This window comes from Setaria viridis, chromosome 5 (assembly GCF_005286985.2).
Source record: "Setaria viridis chromosome 5, Setaria_viridis_v4.0, whole genome shotgun sequence".
Classification (NCBI taxonomy): Eukaryota; Viridiplantae; Streptophyta; class Magnoliopsida; order Poales; family Poaceae; genus Setaria; species Setaria viridis.
The window spans coordinates 46,404,943-46,424,548 of record NC_048267.2 but is presented as its reverse complement, the minus strand read 5'-3'; the positions used below and the strand labels follow the sequence as shown (position 1 = coordinate 46,424,548).

General features: G+C 42.9%; 4 protein-coding genes and 1 non-coding gene across 8 annotated transcripts; 2 read left to right on the top strand and 3 right to left on the bottom strand.

Moving 5' to 3' along the window:
• Window positions 1-612: 612 nt before the first annotated feature.
• LOC117856417 (uncharacterized) lies at window positions 613-11,481 on the top strand. Of its 4 annotated transcripts, XM_072294091.1 has the most exons (19): window positions 613-1,132; window positions 2,002-2,081; window positions 2,403-2,453; window positions 2,533-3,051; window positions 3,142-3,393; window positions 3,803-3,868; window positions 4,171-4,347; window positions 4,805-4,856; window positions 4,942-5,229; window positions 5,590-5,700; window positions 6,258-6,446; window positions 7,310-7,585; window positions 8,117-8,725; window positions 9,137-9,645; window positions 9,716-9,776; window positions 9,852-9,920; window positions 10,124-10,318; window positions 10,541-10,655; window positions 11,152-11,481. In XM_072294091.1, the coding sequence occupies exons 1-17, from the start codon at window positions 872-874 to the stop codon at window positions 10,205-10,207; spliced, it is 3,654 nt and encodes a 1,217-aa protein (XP_072150192.1). In that variant the 5' UTR covers window positions 613-871; the 3' UTR covers window positions 10,208-10,318; window positions 10,541-10,655; window positions 11,152-11,481. The 4 variants fall into 4 exon arrangements, with proteins under 4 accessions (XP_072150192.1, XP_034594681.1, XP_034594682.1 ...); XM_034738790.2 differs by lacking the exon at window positions 11,152-11,481 and having other exon boundaries at window positions 10,541-11,008; XM_034738791.2 differs by lacking the exon at window positions 11,152-11,481 and having other exon boundaries at window positions 614-1,132; window positions 3,145-3,393; window positions 10,541-11,008.
• A 1,093-nt stretch (window positions 11,482-12,574) lies between these two features.
• On the bottom strand, window positions 12,575-13,971 carry LOC117858852 (outer envelope pore protein 16, chloroplastic). Its single transcript, XM_034741995.1, has 6 exons — window positions 13,686-13,971; window positions 13,433-13,484; window positions 13,306-13,337; window positions 13,159-13,192; window positions 13,010-13,077; window positions 12,575-12,920 (listed from the first exon to the last, which is right to left on the bottom strand). The coding sequence occupies exons 1-6, from the start codon at window positions 13,878-13,880 to the stop codon at window positions 12,777-12,779; spliced, it is 525 nt and encodes a 174-aa protein (XP_034597886.1). The 5' UTR covers window positions 13,881-13,971; the 3' UTR covers window positions 12,575-12,776.
• A 145-nt stretch (window positions 13,972-14,116) lies between these two features.
• On the bottom strand, window positions 14,117-16,793 carry LOC117858848 (protein TRIGALACTOSYLDIACYLGLYCEROL 2, chloroplastic). The gene is made up of 5 exons (XM_034741991.2): window positions 16,110-16,793; window positions 15,614-15,943; window positions 14,931-15,046; window positions 14,740-14,830; window positions 14,117-14,645 (listed from the first exon to the last, which is right to left on the bottom strand). The coding sequence occupies exons 1-5, from the start codon at window positions 16,647-16,649 to the stop codon at window positions 14,553-14,555; spliced, it is 1,170 nt and encodes a 389-aa protein (XP_034597882.1). The 5' UTR covers window positions 16,650-16,793; the 3' UTR covers window positions 14,117-14,552.
• A 195-nt stretch (window positions 16,794-16,988) lies between these two features.
• Window positions 16,989-17,075, top strand: TRNAM-CAU (transfer RNA methionine (anticodon CAU)). Its single transcript is given in 2 exon segments — window positions 16,989-17,026; window positions 17,040-17,075. It is a non-coding gene; the product is annotated as a tRNA-Met (tRNA).
• A 455-nt stretch (window positions 17,076-17,530) lies between these two features.
• Window positions 17,531-19,528, bottom strand: LOC117858849 (uncharacterized). The gene is made up of 3 exons (XM_034741992.2): window positions 19,147-19,528; window positions 18,549-18,765; window positions 17,531-18,460 (listed from the first exon to the last, which is right to left on the bottom strand). Exons 1-3 carry the CDS (start codon window positions 19,453-19,455, stop codon window positions 17,970-17,972), a joined length of 1,017 nt encoding a protein of 338 aa, XP_034597883.1. The 5' UTR covers window positions 19,456-19,528; the 3' UTR covers window positions 17,531-17,969.
• Between the last annotated feature and the right edge of the window lie 78 nt (window positions 19,529-19,606).

Below are 19,606 nucleotides of genomic sequence, written 5' to 3'. Positions count from 1 at the left end.
CCCGAATGCAGCATGCAAGTCCCTGTTGTACTGCTTTCTTTAAGTGTGCTTCTTCCCCCTTACCATGGTAAGTCCTTAGGAAATAACTCTGATGCGCAGAAAAAGAATGAGGTTAAGAGACCCTCCTGGCTCAACCCTAGACACTTTAAGATCCTTTGAATTCAAACATGCTCTGTTCCTATTTCAAGTCAAGAGATTGATAAATAGCCACATCCCTTTGCACTGATGGGGGAGGGCGCTCGTAGTAACTTAGGGGGTTGAAGACCAAGAAGTGACTTATTTATACAAGCATTCCTCTTATGGGTAGATCCAATCTCCTGGTCTCTGCATAAAGGAAAAATAATTTCACCTTCTTCCTTTCTGGTGGATGCATGCTCTGATCGGTGGAGGGAAAGGTGGTTGAATCCAATGGTCCAAAAAGAAAGCACGAATGTCAAACATACCTGAAGATGTATAGGATTTCCGCGTCCAGTCCATCATCCAACAACATGGCGAATCTCACGGCCCGGCCCATCTGCATTCTGCGGCCCAAATCATGCATGTCCTCGGGCCGGGCTAGGCCCATGTGAGAAAGAAGAGGACAGACTGGTGGCAACGTGATGAGCATCGGAGAAGAGCATCCTCTTCCCTTCCTTGTTCCTTCTCCTTCCCAAAAATAAAATTAAATTCAGTCAAGGAAACTGTGGAGCAAAATCCAATCCAAAATCCTTGCAATCTTCCTCTCCACTTGTGATTTGTGATTCCATTTCCATCTCCGGGCTCGCCTCTCGCCGCCGGTGGCCGCTGCTGCTACTGCTGCGACATCGACCGAATGCCGACGGCCAGGAGACCTAGCTAGGGTTTCCTTGGTCTCGATCTCGCCCGCCACCAGATGCCGCTCCGGGAGGCCCCGCTGCCGTCCAAGCGGGTCGCCAGCGCGCGCCACTATGCCGCCGCCGCCGCCGCCGCCGCCCCGCCGGTGCCGCCCCACCGCCCGCCGCGATCGGCCTCCATATCCACCGCCTCCGCCCGCAAGCCGCCCGAGCCGCTCCGGAGGGCCGTCGCCGACTGCCTCTCCCCGCCCGCGCCGCACACCCACGGCCCAGCTGCCGCCGCCGCTTCTGCCGCCGCCGAGGCCTCGCGAACGCTCCGGGTACGTGGATCGGCTCTCAACCATTATATTATATTATATCATAGTGCCAAACCATCCCATCCCATCCCATGCTGTATCTGGGGAGTTATTTACCAGCGTTATTATGTGTATGCACGAGCTACATTTCCATACTCTACTACGCGCATGTACAAAAGAGAAATCGTACGCATAGGTTCCGCTCCACTTGGGTGCGCAAACTCCGCATGCTTTCATTTATCTCCAAACGTCTAGGACCAGAATTAGGTGTTTATTGATATGCTATTTAACACCCTTGCTTTGTCGACACGCCATTTGCTTTTGTGAACCCCACTATCGCGTGCCAGCTGTTCTTCATCTCTTCGCTCCTCGTGTAATGCTTGCGTGTATTGAATCACACAAGTTTGTACATATGCTCAGTAGTTAAAAAGGAGAGCAAACTTACTTCAAAATTGTGAGTATGGATGGCCTCACAGCACAACTTATCACAAGAATTCTGAGACTCTTTGCTATATCCTGGCAGTCATGGTCTCAGGATCAACAAAGGATCACTGACGTGTAGGACAACATAATGTAGAGACAACGTTGCATGGCCTGCACCATTTGTCCTGCTGAATCTTTTGAAATGGCAACATATGCTTTTGTCCGGGCGTGGTTATTTTGTTTTCTTGATTTCCTGGTATATCTGCCATCATTGATAACTGATAGTGATGACTGTACAGCACACCTAGCTTCTCTGCTTTGCGTGTTACTGCTCTTGATGATATTGATGCCAGAGTTGGTTGCAAAGGAAGTTATCTAATGCAGCAGGATTCTCTTATTTTTTTTTATCACCTCAAGCACTTCCTTCGTATTTATGCCATTTCTCAATGGATGTGATTATATGCTGGCAGGATTATATAGCCAACCCTTCAACCATCGATATGGCTTACAATGTCCTCATTGACCATGCACTTGCAGAAAGTGATCGCAGGTATGCTTTCAGCTTTGATATCTTAATGTGGTTATCATTCTTCTGGGTTAATATTCTTTCTTTGCAAGGCAAAAGCGAAAAACAAGAACTTTGGTTCTTTTTTCAGCATAATGTCCTTATTTAGAATAAATCTCTTGTTTGGTCTAAAAAAAACAAATTTTTTGTTCCTCAAAGGCATACATTAATTAACTAAGTAATTTTTTAACTAAAAAAATACTTAACATCATTCATTGTCCTACTCTGTTCACTTTGAGATTCGTTATGCATCTTTATAGGGCATTGACTTTTCCCACTTCTAATTTGGACAATCTTTTGAACCAGCCCAGCGGTTGTACCAAGATGTGTGGCATTGTTAAAGAGATACCTTATCCGGTAACTGGATTGTTTCTTGCCACTCATTTCAGCTTGCGAAATTTGTTTGCACTAACTCTATTGTGCATTTGGTCTTCAGGTATATTCCAAGGGTCCAGACTCTGCGTCAAATTGACCTTTTTTGTGCAAATACGATTGCAAAATGTGAACCAACGGCAAATAACAGAGCAGCATCTTTTGGCCAAGTATCAGCAACAGCTGCTCCAAATTCCTCACCCATTGCACCACCGATATCCAACTTTGCTTCAGCATCTCTTGTGAAGTCTTTAAACTATGTTCGCTCATTAGTTGCAAGACATATTCCAAAATTGTCATTCCAACCAATAGTCCAGTCAGTTGCCTCAAAGCAGTCACTTCCTTCACTTTCATCATTTTTGAATAGGTCCTTAGTTTCTCAGCTAACTCCAGAAGTTATTAGCAACAGAGAACATCTTGAGTTGAAGGAATGCCATAGTTCATCCGATTTGATATCATCAGCTAGCGATAAAGTTGACGGGGGTGAGCCTGGAGATGATAGCAAATATATATCCTTTGACATTTTAAGCTGGCGATGGCATGTGTATGGCGAACGGCAGGCATCAACTTCTGCCAGGGAAAGGTAGATTTGTTCTGCCTGTTGTTTTTTTTTTGTCCCCATTCTGTTTTTGTTCCCAACACTAACAATTTTTCTCATTTCCTTTACCACCAGCAGTGTTTTTGTCGGTCTTCAAGATTTTCATACACATGGTTTTCTTGAAGTTGGTGCTGCAGCTCTTCTAGTTGGGGATATGGAGGCGAAAATTAATGATCAACAGTGGAAATACAGTGTTATCCAAGAATTCCCAGATATTGATTTGCTGCAACCTTCAACTTCTGCGCCAAGTACTTTTGCGTCATCGCAAAGCCATTTAAAAGCAATAACTGCCTCAAAACGCATGAAATCAGGCCCAAATCAAGTTTGGTATGCCTAGTATTTATTTATTAATCTTTTCTTTCATGCTTCTCTTTACTATTTTATGTGAAGTTTATTCTGAGTTTTTTAGCATAACGTCTTACATTTGCCTTTCCTTTTCTAGAGTATTTTTTCACTCCATCGTAGTCTTTGCCCCACTGGCAAATTTCTTATTATTAGTGTCCTAGATTTTTCTAGTTGTGATCTTTATCAGATTAATTTGTTCCAAAACAATTTTCTGTATCTGGGCAGCTGGCATATCCTTAGTGTTCTAAGTGATGTTAAACTGAAGGCTGCTGATACTTGCTGTCATCTAGATTCTTGCTACCAGATGTCTACATATTTTTGTTACTAATTATAGTTTTTTTAAAAGGGTCAAAATAAACTTATTTTGTAATCATGTGTCCTTTTTTTTTAGGATGAACATACCAGCAAACACCTTCCAGCCTCGGGCACGTCCCCTTTTTCAGTATAGACACTACAGGTATTTTGCTGTTTCATTTATTTACTTGTATGGTAGCGCACCCTTATTTGTCGGAACATCTATATTTGTTTGCAAATGTACAGATCCATGTCAATTGCATTCCTGAACCTAAATTCTACATAGGTTAATTTACAGATGAACTCATTATGACCCTTGATCCCCCATATTCTTGATGCAAGGGAAAAAAATGATAGTTATCAAAGGCACTTCGAATCATATACCAGCATATTGTTCCTTTATATACTTACAACTTCATGTATTTGTGTGTTTGTCTTGCTCATCATGTTTCCTTCTTTTACTAGTGAGCAGCAACCCTTAAGATTGAATCCTGCTGAAATTTCTGAAGTCATAGCTGAAGTTTGTTCTGAAGCAACTTCAAATGCAAGTCAGTCAATTGCTCAAACAAGATTGAGCACCCAGAGTCGGCAACCTTCAGCAGATGTGGCATTCAGTGTCCTTATCAAACTTGTTATTGACATGTATGATTCCATATCCCATTTCTTTCTTGTTATTTATTCTCCAATATCAGACTTTGCTAGTGTTCCTGATATTTTAACTATCCTGGCATTGTTGTCTTGTATTCTCTTTCACTAGTTTTACTACTGATGTCGTGCTCTGATCTACCTAAGAATATGTTTGCTCAGCCAAGGCTGTATTGTTTTCAATTTTTACCTTTTTTTCTGATGTGAAATATTTTCTCACATGAACATATCTTTGAATTGTTTATTGCTCTTCTGTATTCACGTATATTAGCATGGCTCTGTTTTTTTTATGTAGTACTGTCAACAGTTATGCTGTCCTGCTTTTTATGTCTCAGTAGTTATGAACATGTCGACGATCCAAGTAGTGAAACAGTTGCTAGCCTGTCATACCTTCTTATCTATCATATAATGTAAATGCTTTCTCAGGGTTTTTTCTTTTATTTTTTTAATCCAGGTACATGATGGACTCCGGGACTGCTGCTCCCCTGACACTTTATATGCTTGAGGTACAAGTTTTTTTAGGGGATACGTTTCTTCAGGGTTTCTTTAAAATTTACTTTCAATTAACTTCGCACATTATTAACTTTTCAGGGTATGTTGAGCTCACAAAAGACATCTGCCAGAACAAAGGCTCTTGATTTGATCCTAAATCTGGGGGTACATGCACACCTACTGGAACCTATGGTTGTTGAAGATGCACCACTTATAGATAAAAGTGAAGCTGTGAACCATTCTTATCTGAGCAACGAATATGGATCAAGTATAGATGAACCAAGGGCAGCAGAGCCTGAAGAAGAGCCAAAGATCAGTCCTGCTATTGATCTGTTTGAGTCATGGCTTCTTAAAATACTTTTTGAGGTTCTCCTTCTCCTTGTACAGGTATTTTTTTCTAGGACACTCATATTGAGCATGCATTTTGGTTGCTATATTTGGGGCTCTCTTAATATCAAGAAAATGCTTTAAGAAATCTAGTAATTTTTTTATTTGTGTTTTCAGAAAGAGTTATCTTTCTCTTTTCTGGGTCATATTTATATTTATGAATTTATTTATCTTTTGTTATGTGGCCGTGTGTTTATGCTCTAATCTGCGCGTGTTTATGCTCCACTTCGCCCTTGTGCTTTTTTAGATTAGTTATAGTTAATTATTAATGCTTAGCTATTCAATTTCATGCACTGCCTTTTTGTTTGCTGGTAAGCTGATATGTGTGATTATTTTTCATTATTTTTCTTGCTTCCATAGATGGAGGAACGACAGGAGATTGTGTGGGCCTCAGCTTTGAGTTGTCTATTTTACTTTGTTTGTGATGGAGGAAAAATTATCAGGAGTAGATTGGGAGGTCTGGACATAAGGGTAAACCTAACTTTCTTCAAATTCACTTTTGTTATGTTATGCAACATCTCTTAGTCCTGACCATCACCCGTTTCTGCCATATCTAAAATATCAAAATGATGGTGGCTGTTTGTTTAATATTGGAGATCATGTAGCTGCAAAGTTACCCATTTTTGTATTTCGTTCACTGCTAGACACGATATGATTTGAAGATGCATTATAATTTTTATTTACTGTGTGTCAGTCAAAATCATTGGCAAATCAAAATGGCCAACTATCAGCACAATAGAGAAAGTTGAATCTGTGGATTTGAGCTTATAGCTATTGTTGTTGACATGTTTGGAAGATATGGCCGCAGTACTATTCCATCATAAGATTTTTTGTAGTAGTCTCTGCAATGCACATCTAATGTCTTCATGTATGTAATGAGGTCCTCAATGTATTTGACACATGTTAGCCTTTTGACTTCAGCAGTTTTGGCTAAAATGTAGCGTATATACTCTTTACTAGTTTCTATGAATGGTTTTATTGCTGAAAATGTTCTTCAAGTCACTTGTGTGTTTTTTAATCCTGAACAGGTGGTTAAGACTCTTCTTGAGATTAGTGTGGAGCACTCATGGGCAAAAGTGGTGCACAGCAAGCTCATTTGCATGCTGACAAACATGCTGTACCATGTATCAGATGTAACTCAGAACGGTGTTCGTGATACACATTTTGTTCCTGAGCGGATAGATCTCCTTGGCGGAATTGACTATATTTGTCTTGAGGTCTGGTCTTGCTCTTAAGTTGCATCTGGCCTTTCTATATGTTGACTGGAATGTTTTTTTATTACCCCTGGTTTGACAAGTCAAAAGCAAGACCATAGGAAAATGTATCATATTTTAAGTTGACAAAGGGACATGTTATTGCTATGCAGGAGATCTGTCGTAGCTAGAATTGGATGTCATATATGGCAAGACTAATAAATCAAACATTGTTATTAGAGAACTATGCACTTGATCTGTGCGCCACCTACAACTATCCAATTTTTGGGCTAGCTACTTTTTAAATCATAGATGTGAAAATTTGTGAAATAGAAATTCATTTTGAAACCCATCTTCACTTGAAGACCTAAAAGCATTTCTTATAATCATGAATGTGTAGGAAACTCAGCAAAACACAATATTTGCTCTTTTTTCAACCCTCCGATCATTATACTTCATACCGATTGAAGTACTTCTATAAAAATAGTATGGCTTGCCTTCTAAATTATATTTATTACACCAGGCATTATGTACAAGTTGTTAATAGTCTCTTCTAAAATGAGCTATATTATTAAAAGAAGTCATTATTTTATTAATTAATACTAAAATGCGATGAATGTTGGCCCCCATGATAGCTTCTGTAGCATTTTCTGGGACCATGCCATCAAAAATCGTCAATTGAAAAATTGGTTGACATAACAGATTGCCTTGGTAGTTCGTAGCTAGCTGTTAGTTCCATTTTGAACCTCCATCTATTATGACATTACAGATTTTCCTTATCATAGTGGTTTGACATTTCTGACTTCTTTGGAGGTTTCTTGGTTGATATACTTGGTTATGTCATCTTTTATCTATATGTTAATGAAATCTATCTACCACCTTTACAGTATTCACGAGCCAACTCCAGGGAAGAGAAGCGGGATTTATTTTTTGTCATTTTTGACTATGTAGTGCATCAAATAAATGAAACATGCCTGGCTGGTAGTGTTTCAACCTATACTTATGATGATGCCCAGCCCCTTGCTTCCCTTCTTGCATTTGCTGATGCTCCTGAGGCCTTCTACATATCTGTGAAGCATGGTGTTGAAGGTGTCGGAGACATGCTGAGGAAAGCTATATCAGCGGCATTGTCTCAGTCTGCACAATATGACCAATTGAATGTGGTACTGTGTGTTTGTATCGTTTACTACTAATTTTATATGTCAGTAGATTCGGATACAGTGTTTCTTTTGGCTTTTTTTTCTCCAATGCTAAGGCTCTTTGCTTGCATGAAGCTGAGTAGACAATCTGGTGCTACTTGATGCAGGTGTAGAACCTTCGTCGAATAGCTCCTTCTGTCTCTTATAGAACCGCAATTATACCATTCTATCTCAGTATGCAGAGTGAATAAGATAGATGTGTGCACAACCATAATGACTTCTCTATTCAATTTAATCTGGTATCACTAATGATGGTCCATACATGTGCATATAGAAACAGCCAGTAAACATTGAAGTTTCCCTCGTTAGTTTTCGCAATTACCTATAGATCAAAGGCTTGTGTATCTCTTGTTCTATTTTGAAATGAAAGTGTGTTATAGATCTTCTTTCTGTAGTATATACTAGGTCGTTTGTGGATGACCTGGAAGCTGCATAAAATTTGCTTTTGAGAAACATTTGTTTTTCTCGTTCTAATCAAAGTTTCTATATATGTAGCTTCTGGACAAGGTTATGAGGAAACTTGATGGAACTGTTAGTACATTTTCCAGGATTGACAATGAGTTTGCTTATATGATCCAAGTAACAAAATCATACAAGTGCTTTAGCAGCATTAAAGACGGATGTGATGATGCTGATGTCGCGCTTAGAGCCAGGCTTTGCTGGGCGACTTTGCACTCACTTCTCCACTCACAGATTTCATCATATAGGCACCATGGATATATTTGGTTAGTTGAATTGCTCCTTTCAGAAATCAGTGAAGAAACAGATGGTTCTATATGGTCTAAAATCCAAAAGCTTCAAGAGGAAATTGAAGTTGCTGGTAGCCAGGATCTATCATGTTCAGAAGTTTCTCTGCCTGTTTGTATGCTTTGTGGGCTTCTGAAGTCAAAACACAACTTCATTAGGTGGGGATTCCTATATGTGCTGGATAAATTTCTGATGCGCTGCAAATTATTATTGGATGACAGTGATATGCAAGACCACACAGCTACTGATCATAGCAAAAACTGTCTTGATAAAGCTTTCGCGGTTATAGACATTATGAATAGTGCTTTATTACTAGTAGTTCAAAACAATGAGACTGACCATATCAACATCTTAAAGGTAATTTCCTTAATGTCTTTCAATTATGGTGCACGCATCTGGCATACATACAAGTCGGCATCGTTTGCGTATTTACCAGTAGTTGCCTTAAAACTGACTGTTAAAATTTTTCAAAAAAGAACGATGTTCCATCAGCTACGTTTTAAAATATAAGTAATATCGTATGCTTTCTTGATTATCGAAATTAGGAATTGTTCAAGGTATGAGTTGGTTCTGCTCCCAGCTACTAGTTTCTAGCTACTAGTTTCTAGCCTTCTGCTCTTATCGATTGAGAATTAGAAAACATTATTTGGAGTCCATTGAACTTATTCAAATCGGTCTATTACCTCCGGATCTCATACAGAGTTGAGGTGCTGCATTTTACTAATATTCTAAATTTGGTTATTTGTGATTTGCTCCTGCCTCTTTCAGATGTGTGACATGCTGTTCTCCCAATTATGCCTGAGAATTCCTTCCACAAATGCGATGCATGCAGGGGGCCTCCAGTCCCTTGGTCAACTTTTTGGTTGTACAACCAAAAACATTGACAGTCATTTGGAAACCCTTGCATCACACCGAAGTGTTGGAAACAAGAATCTTTACCGGAGTGAGACATTGCAAGATATCAGTATGGATCAATCTGCTCAATCCACTTTACTCTGCGAAGCATCAATGGCAGCACTACTTCTGAGAGGGCTCGCAATAGCTCCCATGCAACTTGTAGCCCGTGTACCAACTTCTTTGTTTTTCTGGCCATTGATTCAGCTTGAAGGGGCAGCCAGTGATGACATTGCATTAGGTATTGCTGTTGGTAGCACAGGAAGAGGCAATCTCCCTGGTGCTACATCAGATATTCGAGCAGCACTCCTTTTATTGTTGATTGGTAAATGCACAGCTGATCAGGAGGCACTGAAGGAGGTAGAAGGCAATGAGTTCTTCAGGTATCCTCCTTTTATACTACATTACCTTGGCCGGCTAAGTTGTAATATCTAATATCCATTCAACCAACAGGGGTCTTCTGGATGATACGGATTCAAGGGTAGCATATTATTCTGCTGCTTTTCTTCTGAAGGTATGTCTGAGGCAACTGCTGATTGATTGCTGATGGTTCTACTCTGCTTTGCCCTAACAAAGTTTGTATGAACAGAGAATGATGACAGAGGAACCAGAGATCTACCAGCGGATGCTTCAAAGCCTCATTTCAAAAGCTCAACAGGTTAAGGTCTTCTGCCCTATGCATCTTGTGGGGTTGAAATCTGAAACATTTACAGGAACAGTGCTATGCATCTTGTGGGGGTGAAATCTGAATAGTTCCTGCTGACATGTTGAGGCAGCTCAAGCCTCTTAAGAAATTTAATTCCATGTGTATTCTGTCACTTAATTAAGTTGGTGCTGACCTGTTGTTTGTGTTGTTGCCAGTGTAACAATGAGAAACTTCTGGAGAACCCATACCTTCAAATGCGTGGGATATTGCAGTTATCAAATGACCTAGGAGTGCAATGATAAGGCCATATCGGCATTTCAATGGATAAAGCTCTAAGTTAGCAGTACTCTAGGCTGTGTTTATTGCAGAAGAATCTGAAACTGCATTCCTCTGCTCCAAATTAAGAAAAGGTGCATCCTCCTAAACTAATTCTCTGTCACCATTGCAATATGTGGATTTGCCTGTAGTCTAGAATTAGTCTACTTGATATGGTGTACTTTATAATGCTGCTTCTAGAAAGAAGAGGCGTGCCCTCTTCTTTAGTGTAGAATATGCCAGGCTGCCAGAATAGTACTCTCCATACGTGTTCTTTGTTATGAGGTCACTAATATATCTTTTTAATATTTTTACAGATGCAATGTGAATCATGTAAATTACTGGTTTGGCTGGATGCATGTACAGGCATTTGAATTTCTTCGTTCTTTGCTAGACTTGGTGAATATCTTTTCATGGGAGTCACTGTGCCAGGTAAACACCTACCTGGATGAATTACCAAAGGTTAAGAGACTCTACAATTTTGTAATGCTGAACCATTGAGATCGGGGCAGCACAACTTTTTCTTTTGAAGCATGCTCGGTTCAATAAGTAGCCAGTCTCCCTTTCCTGTGTGTTTGCCCTCCTTTACCTTTCCATATATGGCAACTGACCAGAGGCGTGTAGATTTGTATTGCGGAGTAACAATGTAAATGTGTAGGGTGGAAGAGATTAATTTGGAGCTCTGTCCTAGCTGTCATGTTGGTTGGTTGGTTAATTGTAACGAGGAGCACCCTACGTGCAAATCATACTTGATTGTGCATATGGAATCGAACTTGATTGTGCAATGGTGGTTGTGGTTTTTGGTGCAATTGCAAGGTCGGATGAGAATGTAGGGGCCAAACAAGGGGATAGTGGACATGATGTTTAATTCCTCATCTCTTATATGCAAGTATTTGCCAGTGATTTTGGTATGCTAAATTGGTGACAGTCTTGCACTGGGTGGAGCATTTGGTTGGTGGAGCATTTGGTCAGGGCTGAGGGGTGGGCTGCCCTTGCTGCCGCGGACATCCTGGAAACAATCGATTGAGACATCCTGAAAAAGAAACATGGATTGGAGATTGTCATCGTCATTTGCGTGCTCCCTAGCTATGCATTCTCATCAGCCAAGCTAAAATTTCGATAGTACTGATACAGCACGCGCTGTGTATGTATAGACTCCTCTAATCACAAACATAAAAGTCGACATGATCATCAATGAATCAGTTGACTGTAAGTATCTATTGTAACTTATTATGTTAATAAAAATAGTTACATCTAATGTGAAAATATAATTTGTGATGATTAAAATCAAACCTTATATAGTACGTCGGAAAGCTGAAAAACAAGAGCCATAGCTCATCCGTTCGCCCAAAAAACCATTGAAAGACAAATCCAATGTCACGTCACGCCTAATAGGACATAGTACGCCAAGAAACATGAGCTATACCAAGGCTCTGGGCTTAAATCTATCGAAATTTGGAAATCCTCGTGCAATTTTGGTAATCCTGGAACGAAAGGGATGGCCGGAAAAAGACATTATCTATAGCTCATGGTTTAGGACTAATATCCTTTGAAATTCAAGACTCTCCTAACTCCTTTTGTAACCATGGAATGACTAGTAAAGGCCGAGAAACATGAGCAATAGCTCACACACTAGTATGCCAATAAAACAAGCTGTATATCACCCACATGAGCAAAAATACATCGAAAGAAATCCAATGTCATAGTAACAAAGACAAATAATGTAAAAAAATTTTAGCTATAACTTATGTTTTGGGCAAAAATCCATCAAAATTTGGAAAGTCTCGTGCTGGTGCTGCTATTCTAGTAATCCCAGAACAACTGGGGTGGCCAAAGACATGAGCAATACCTCATACTTTAGGCCAAATATTCTCTAAAACACACTCTCCCAACAAAACGGAATTACTAGTAAAATCGAGAAAAATGAGTTATAACTCACCCACTAGCCTAAAAATCTGTCGAAAGTCTAAAAGACTATCAACAAACTAGTTGCAGTTAGTATATATGCCCAAAACATGATGTATACATAATACTTTTGGCAAAAACTCCACCGGAATTTGGAAATGTTGTACTTTTCAAGGTAGTCCTGAAACGATTCAAAGGCTAAGGCACTGTTTGTTTCCACTTATAAGCGGCTTATCAATGAAAATAAGCGAGAATCCCACCAAATGTCTCACTACGAGAAGCAAAAAGCGAGAAGTGAGAAAATCTTCGTTTATATTATAATCAAGTATGGCTGTGAGAAGCGGAAACAAACAGCACATAAGAAGCACTAGAGACCACGAACCAAACTCCACACAAGCGGAATCAGTTGGGTTCGAATCGGTACTGGAGCAGCTCAAGTGTCGGTATAAGGAAATATATATTTGGGGGCATGGATAAAGAAATGGAAAGCGATTTTATTCCTGTCCAAACACTTATATATACTGTATAATAATGCACACACGGCTTGGATGGAGACGAGACTCTGAGGATGCATCAGTACATATATATGGCCTTTGCTTATTATTCTTGCCGGTCTGTCGATGCAATGCAATGCTGGAACGAAGGGGATCAAGAGGTGAGGTTGGTGAGCAACTCCGCGGCGGTTGCAATGGCTCCACCGGTGATGGCGTTCTTGACCACCTTGTGCCGCTGGTTGTTGTTGACGGCAGAGACCAAGGCTCCCGTCACGGCTCCTCCAAGCATCGCGTTCTTCTGCAATGCAACATTATATTCATTCATTTGCGAACTTTTTCGCAAATTGGATCTGTACACTGTAGTGCTAGCTAGTAGCGAATACCCACCCAGTCCCTGTGGCCACGGATCTTGTCGATTCCGTACTCCACGCCCACGTATACACCAGCAATACTTCCTGATGAACATACATATACAGATATAATATATATATATTATATAGATGCAACATTTGTATTAATTACAGGCAGCAGCATACCCCAATACGCGCCTTCCTTGCACATTTTCTTGAGCTGCATATGCATGCATAGACGATCCACTTGATTATATCATATTTGCTTGGCAAGGTATGTAGATGCAAAGTATATACATAGCTAAATGGAATGAATTGTATGTATCAACTTACAGCATGCTCGACTTTGTGCTTGGAAACATCTCCTGCATGACGAATTCGAATGAACAAAGGGCAGGCGGGGCGGGGCTTATGGATCGGACAAATTAATTGAAATCCTAGCTAGCGATTGATGCGATACCTCTGTGGAGGCACTCAAAGGACTCCTCGGCGGCCACCTTGCAAGCACTCACCTGCAATATACAATAGATATGCATTATTATTATTATATGTTATACTTCTTCTATCCTAAATTTTAGGTTGTTTTGACTTTTTTTAATTTATAAATTATGCTATGCTTCCGGATATCTGTATGCATAATAAAAATTATAAACAATTTGAGATGGAGTATAAAATTGCAGATCGACATGGAATAGAATTATTTGACTGCTTACGGCGCCGATCTTGATGAAGCCGTCGACGGCGTGGTTCAGGAAGGGATGGCCCATGTCCACGGCCAAGCCCAATTTGGGCGACGTCAGCCTGCCGGAGAAGCCACCGTGAGGCATTGCTCGTCTTCGATCTGGTTGCTCGATCGATATACTCCTTGGAGACACACACACATATATATAGCTTGACTTGACTATCATATAATAATATATTTAATGGTAAGGAACGGTCTTCTCATCTATCGGATCGATCGAGTTCGAGATGCCTGCCAACCAGTCCATGCCGACCAATCCCAGACGACCAGTTCAGCAGCTCAGCCTCCAACAAACTCGGATCACTGCATGCATGCCAGCTTTATTTGTTGGCACCACCAATAATCATAATCATAACAACAAAGCTTTTCATCAATAATCATAACAGCGAGACATGCACGCGGTGGGGCAAACACAAGAATATATCGTGTATTTCTTCACTTCGTTACACGTTGGCCCAGCCAACAAAGGACGATCGGCCGAGTCAACACCAAAAAATGGGCCTAACAGCTCAGCAAGTAGGGAGATTTCTCCTCACGCTTGCTCCTTTTTTTTTTTGGAAATTCGGATTGAATTTTAGACTGTTTGGTAAACTTGCAACAAGAACAACCAAAACCTTGAGGAACACTAAGAGCAACTCCAACTGACTATCCATTTTTAGCTCTCCATTTAACTTACCAAATTTTGGCTTGGAGAGTGGGATGGCAATTTTGTTGGAGATGCTCTAATTAGCTATTCCTTCACTTCTTCCTACCTCAGTCTCACCAAGACAGCCAGCCGCCCTACTCTACCAACATCAAACCCCCCGTTTCCAGCAATCACCATCCAATCCAAAACCAATCACAATAGCCTGCTAAGAGACTTGATCAGAAGCTTGATGTTCCGCCGTGTCGTCTCATCACCCGTGAAGCCAGAGATGTCCGAGCTGATACTCTGAATTTTAACCAAGGTAAGGGGCACGTCAACCTCTTGTTCAGTTCGAGAAACAGATACCACAAAAATTGTTGGGTGTGTCAAAAGCACATACCTCGATGTTCTTGAGCGTAAATATAAGGGTGAAAATAGACTGCTTAATGAGATCTGTGTTCTCTGGGGTTAGCATGGACGACTTGAGCCTCCTGCAGGACAGTGCCAACGAAAAGAAATTATCAAGTGTCCACCCTATCATCAAAGGAAAATAGGAATTTTTGCATCATTGTGCTTTCCAGGCAGTAGTACCTCAAGTCACCAGACGCATCAGCCAGGCCTTTAGCTATAGTCTCCACATCCTTGAGCAGATCGCTACCACGAACCTCAGAGAGCATAGGCTGGATTTCTTCAGCTAAGGCCTCAATCTGTTGTTCCATAACTAGCATTAATTCCATGCATATCACATCTAACAACACAATTAGCTTCCAAAACCATGTTTAGCAGACAGAATAAAATCCGCAAACTATATGGAGGAAGCACGACGCTCCACCCATTTTTTCAAAAGCATACAACATAAAGAAGAATAAGCTAACACCACACTCCAACTACGTTGAGGTCCCCTCCTGTTCACTAGTACTCATAAAGCAGAGGCAAGTAAACATGCCAACTGGGAAGGTATGCTGCATAGGGAACCCAATCTCAGCAGTCCAGCTCAAGTCTCACTGTAAGCATGGGCGAGCTGTACTATTTCTACCTCAGCCACGCTGGTATTTGGGATATCTAGTAGTGTGCCAAGGCGAATAAGTGGAAGTGGGAATCTATTTTGATGAACAATGAATTGCACATGAGGCATGTTGGGAAAGGTTATGAAAGCCGTGCAGAATGAAACCTATTTAGCAGTATTGGCTGAAAGAATTGGTTCCACAGGCATTCCAACAAGGTAAGCAGGCTTGCAAACTGTTATGGGGAAGAATGGAGAGAAGAATTTGTACCCGTGTAAGAAGAGGTTGTGCTTCTTCCATTATGGATGCAACTTTTTCAGCCAACTTATAGCTTTTGCTAACACCAATTTCCTCCATGTCTCTTCCTAGACGGGTAAATATTCCGACCATGGCATCTAAGCTTACTCCTTGCTGTCCTTTGATCCTCTGTTTGTCACAGAGAATCAAGCCTTCTTTGGCACAGTCTGGGTGAAGTGGCCCTACTGAAGGTGCGGGGAGTGGATCCTTTGGTGTGATATCAATGAGTGTCTCCATTAGAAGACCAGACTGATTGACCTCAACCAGTGAATTGCGTGGTATAATGATCTTATCATCTTCGACCTGCCACGATGACAAACTTAGGGGATTAGCGATGGAAATGGAGAGAGATTGAGACGATTAAGTTAGGGTATTAGTGGTGGAGGTTGGACATTCAGGTTGTAGTAGCTTATGAAGAGGGAGTATGAATTACTAGTGCAAAGGAACAAAGCAATAGAGGGAGAGGGACCTCGACTAGCGCATCGATGCTCCTTAGGGATGAGTCGACGCGGACGACGGATCCGACGGTGACCCCTCGTATGCGTACGGGCGTGCCGACGCAGATCCCGCAGGCCTGCGTGAACTCGAAAACGGTGTTGTACTTGCGGAATCGGGAGCGGAGCTGGAATCCCCTGAGCCAGGCGAGGGCGAGGGCGAGGAGCGCGGCCCCGGAGACCATGAAGAGGCCGACGCCGCCCTCCCAGACGCTGCGCTTGCCGAAGCCGTAGTCCCCCAGGGGCTGGAGGGTGCGGCGCCACAGCGTGCGGGGGGCGTCGACGAGCGCGGCGAAGGGGTTGTTGTTGGTGGTGGCGTCCGGTGCGGGCGTGGCATCCGGGGCGGGCGTGGCGAGCAGCGGAACGCGGCGGGGTCTGAGGGCGAGGAAGGCGGCGCGGAGGTGCGGGCGGGGAGAGGCGGAGAGGAATGGGGGAGGGAGGAGGGGAGATTTGGTGGCGGCGGCGGCCATGGACGGCGACGACGACGACGAGGGCATGGGCATGGGCATCATCATCCTTCCTGCGGCAAAAATCAAAGAGGATTGATTGATGATGTGAATCCAATCCAAGGTTGTTAGGAGGAGGAGGAGGAAGAAGAATTGGAATCGGAATCGGAATCGGAATGGGAGAGCAAAAGAAGAAGGGAAGGGCGGCCTCCGACCCACCCCACCCAGCCCAAGCACATCTGCTCGTCGACACCCGGGGCCCACCACCCAAGCATCTCAGCTCTCAAAGAACACAATGGCTTAACCATCTCATTAGTTAATTTCGGTCTTTAGTTAAGTCATTATAGTATATATTCTAAATACCAGAGACTAAGAACAATACGAGACACAAATCTGCAAGAGCGTGACGGGGTGGTGGCGCAGTTGGTTAGCGCGTAGGTCTCATAGCTAAAGCGAGTGATCCTGAGGTCGAGAGTTCGAGCCTCTCTCACCCCATCAGCATGTTTTTTTTTCCTTTTTCTTTTTACCCCCTGTACTGTACGTCCGTCCTACTTCCTTCCAACGTGTGCTGTCTTTACAACTATCAATGGATCCAAGAAAAAAAACATGCAGGCATGCCATGTGATCCTCACCTCCAAGAGACTTGTTTTCTTTTGCTTAGCCAACCAAAGACATCATCAACTGAAACTGATTGACAAGTGCCACATTCAAAAAGGGGCCGGCACAACACTTTGTCCATTGTCATGCATCGGTCCACACCATGCCACAGTACCTGCATGCTTTACACGTGCTCATGTTCCTTCTTTCTTCATCATATCACAAGCCCTCCTTTCCTTTCGTGCAAAATTAAAGGCTCCACTAGTCCAGGCATAAGACATAAGACATCAATTTACAAACACACAGACGGAGCCTTGTGTAATGGAAACAATACTGTATTCTCTAAAACCAAATGAACCGAAACATATACTTTTCAACAGGTGCAACTCAACTTGCACATCCTACGGTTACAATTACAATGTGGGAAACAAACAAAGTGTGCTCCAAAGGAGAAGGGGAACAGCTGTATCTCTAGAAAATCAATAAAAAGGGGAAAATTTTGATTCTGTAGTGTAACTCACAATTGTACATGGTATGCAGCAGGTTCACCACTAGCATGCCCAGCCTCGCCGAATCAACAAAAACCAAAACCAACAAAATAATTCTTGTCTTTTTCTTATGTGCCTTCAAAAAACCTGGCACTAAAATGGCCTGTTAGTATCCACCTCCCATTTCACCTTATCTGTAAAAGAGCCCCATTTCTCCCTTTTCTGGGAAACCAAAATTGCCCAGCAGCAACCTACTGCTCCTTATCCTCAGTATTCTTCTGTATCCAGGGAACACAAATCTGCATCAACAACTGAGAAGGGAACGCCGCCGCCTCCTCTCAAACTTTGGCGTCCTCTTCTTGTCAGCCTTGATCGGCATCATCAGCAATCTTCCGGTTTCGAGCTCTGACTGGAGGGAAGTTTTCAGCCTCTTCAGGTGTCCAATGCACAGCGCATGGTCCGATGCTGTGCTGTGGAAGCCTTGCTCAGTAATCAAGTCTTTCCTCTCATACTTGGACTGCCATTTCGACTGGAGGTAAGGCAAGGATCTCCAAGGAGGAAGCGGCATAGAGTTCTGCTTCAGGGACCATTTTGCAGCATCTACCATGACATGCAGGAACTGCTTCAGCCGTGGAAGGGTGCCAACATACACCACTGGGAGCGAATTCAACAGAGTCCCATAAGAGTCAACTGCCCTGGCAATTTCAAAGTGGCTCCTGAAGTCGATGTCAACTATCAGACGCTCTGGCCCAGTAGCGTCGCCATGCGTTAGGACATCAATGTACTCATGGTCACCTGATTGGGAAAACACAAAACAGTTTAGCCACACAGCTTGATTTGTAGAGCAGATTAAGGAAGGACTCTCGGTATGAAGCATAGGTACCTCCAGGTATCTTGTCAAACCCCTGCCATTTGGATGTGCAGACTGCTGCATCATACCCCGAGTATCTCAAGAGCTTGACAAGTAGGTGGCGGATGCAACCGCCACTGCATTGACCTCTTTTAAAAGGCTCAAGCTCCGACTCATGGATAGAGAAGAGTAGGGAGTGGACCATGGAGAGCAGCTCATTTTCCTTCTCATCTCCTCCTTGCTTGAGCATCTGAAACAGGGTGCATGGAATGTAAGTTATTGCAGTCTATGCGGGCACCCAACAGTACTAATCTGATCATGTGCATACATACTATGGCTAAAAGGACTAGGGACGCATACCAAAGGGACACGAGCAAAACAGGCCAACTGGGAGCAAAACATAACCTACCTTTTGTTTCGTAGCTTGGCGATCCAGGAAAGCAATCTCATAGCACAAGCCACCACAATTGATATCATCACTAATAATAATATGAGAAAGGAGGAATTGATTTGCCTAGTAAATTAATTAGCACCTAGCCACCTACTCCTTAGTTAAAAGCTTTGATCGGGAATAAAAAGAAAATAATGGAAACACCGCAGGTCGGTGCAGGAGCAGAGAGGTGCAAGGTACCGCGATGTTATCTGCGAGGTGGGCGAGGTCGGAGAGTCCGGAGTCGCTGTCGCTGCTGGCGCGCGAGTCCCCGCCGGCGCTGCCGCCGTTCTCGAGGAAGTCGGTGACGAGCATGGCCAAATCCATGTCGCTGTCGTGGCTGTGGCTCCCGAAGGCGAAGCCGTCGGCGGCGGGGGCAGCGGTGCGCAGCCAGAGGTCGGGCACCGGCGAGCCACCTCCGGCGTGCGGCGCGACCCTGGCGGAGGCCCTCCGGCGCGGCGCGACCGCAGCGGGCGGCGAGAGGGCGAACTCCTTGGCGACCAGCATCATATCCGACTCTCTCCCCTCCGACGGTGGGGGAATTGAATTGAACGGAATCGAATTGGGGGGAGGGGGAGGGGGAGGGGGAGGGGTGGGTGGGGAATGAATTGGAGGAACACACAAAAAAAAAACGGAGGAGAAAAGCCAACGCAACGCGGAG

Coding starts and splice junctions, on each gene's coding strand:
- LOC117856417 (XM_072294091.1), top strand. CDS start 872: ATGCCGCTCCGGGAGGCCCCGCTGCCGTCCAAGCGGGTCGCCAGCGCG. Junction 2,454..2,532: donor TTAAAGAGATACCTTATCCG/GTAACTGGATTG, acceptor TTTGGTCTTCAG/GTATATTCCAAGGGTCCAGA. Junction 3,394..3,802: donor TCAGGCCCAAATCAAGTTTG/GTATGCCTAGTA, acceptor CTTTTTTTTTAG/GATGAACATACCAGCAAACA.
- LOC117858852 (XM_034741995.1), bottom strand. CDS start 13,880: ATGATAGTCAAGTCAAGCTATATATATGTGTGTGTGTCTCCAAGGAGT. Junction 13,078..13,158: donor CAAGGAAGGCGCGTATTGGG/GTATGCTGCTGC, acceptor TATGTTCATCAG/GAAGTATTGCTGGTGTATAC. Junction 12,921..13,009: donor TCCGTGGCCACAGGGACTGG/GTGGGTATTCGC, acceptor GTTGCATTGCAG/AAGAACGCGATGCTTGGAGG.
- LOC117858848 (XM_034741991.2), bottom strand. CDS start 16,649: ATGATGATGCCCATGCCCATGCCCTCGTCGTCGTCGTCGCCGTCCATG. Junction 14,831..14,930: donor GATGCGTCTGGTGACTTGAG/GTACTACTGCCT, acceptor ACTGTCCTGCAG/GAGGCTCAAGTCGTCCATGC. Junction 14,646..14,739: donor TTACGCTCAAGAACATCGAG/GTATGTGCTTTT, acceptor GTTAAAATTCAG/AGTATCAGCTCGGACATCTC.
- LOC117858849 (XM_034741992.2), bottom strand. CDS start 19,455: ATGATGCTGGTCGCCAAGGAGTTCGCCCTCTCGCCGCCCGCTGCGGTC. Junction 18,766..19,146: donor ACCTCGCAGATAACATCGCG/GTACCTTGCACC, acceptor ACCCTGTTTCAG/ATGCTCAAGCAAGGAGGAGA. Junction 18,461..18,548: donor GTTTGACAAGATACCTGGAG/GTACCTATGCTT, acceptor TTTCCCAATCAG/GTGACCATGAGTACATTGAT.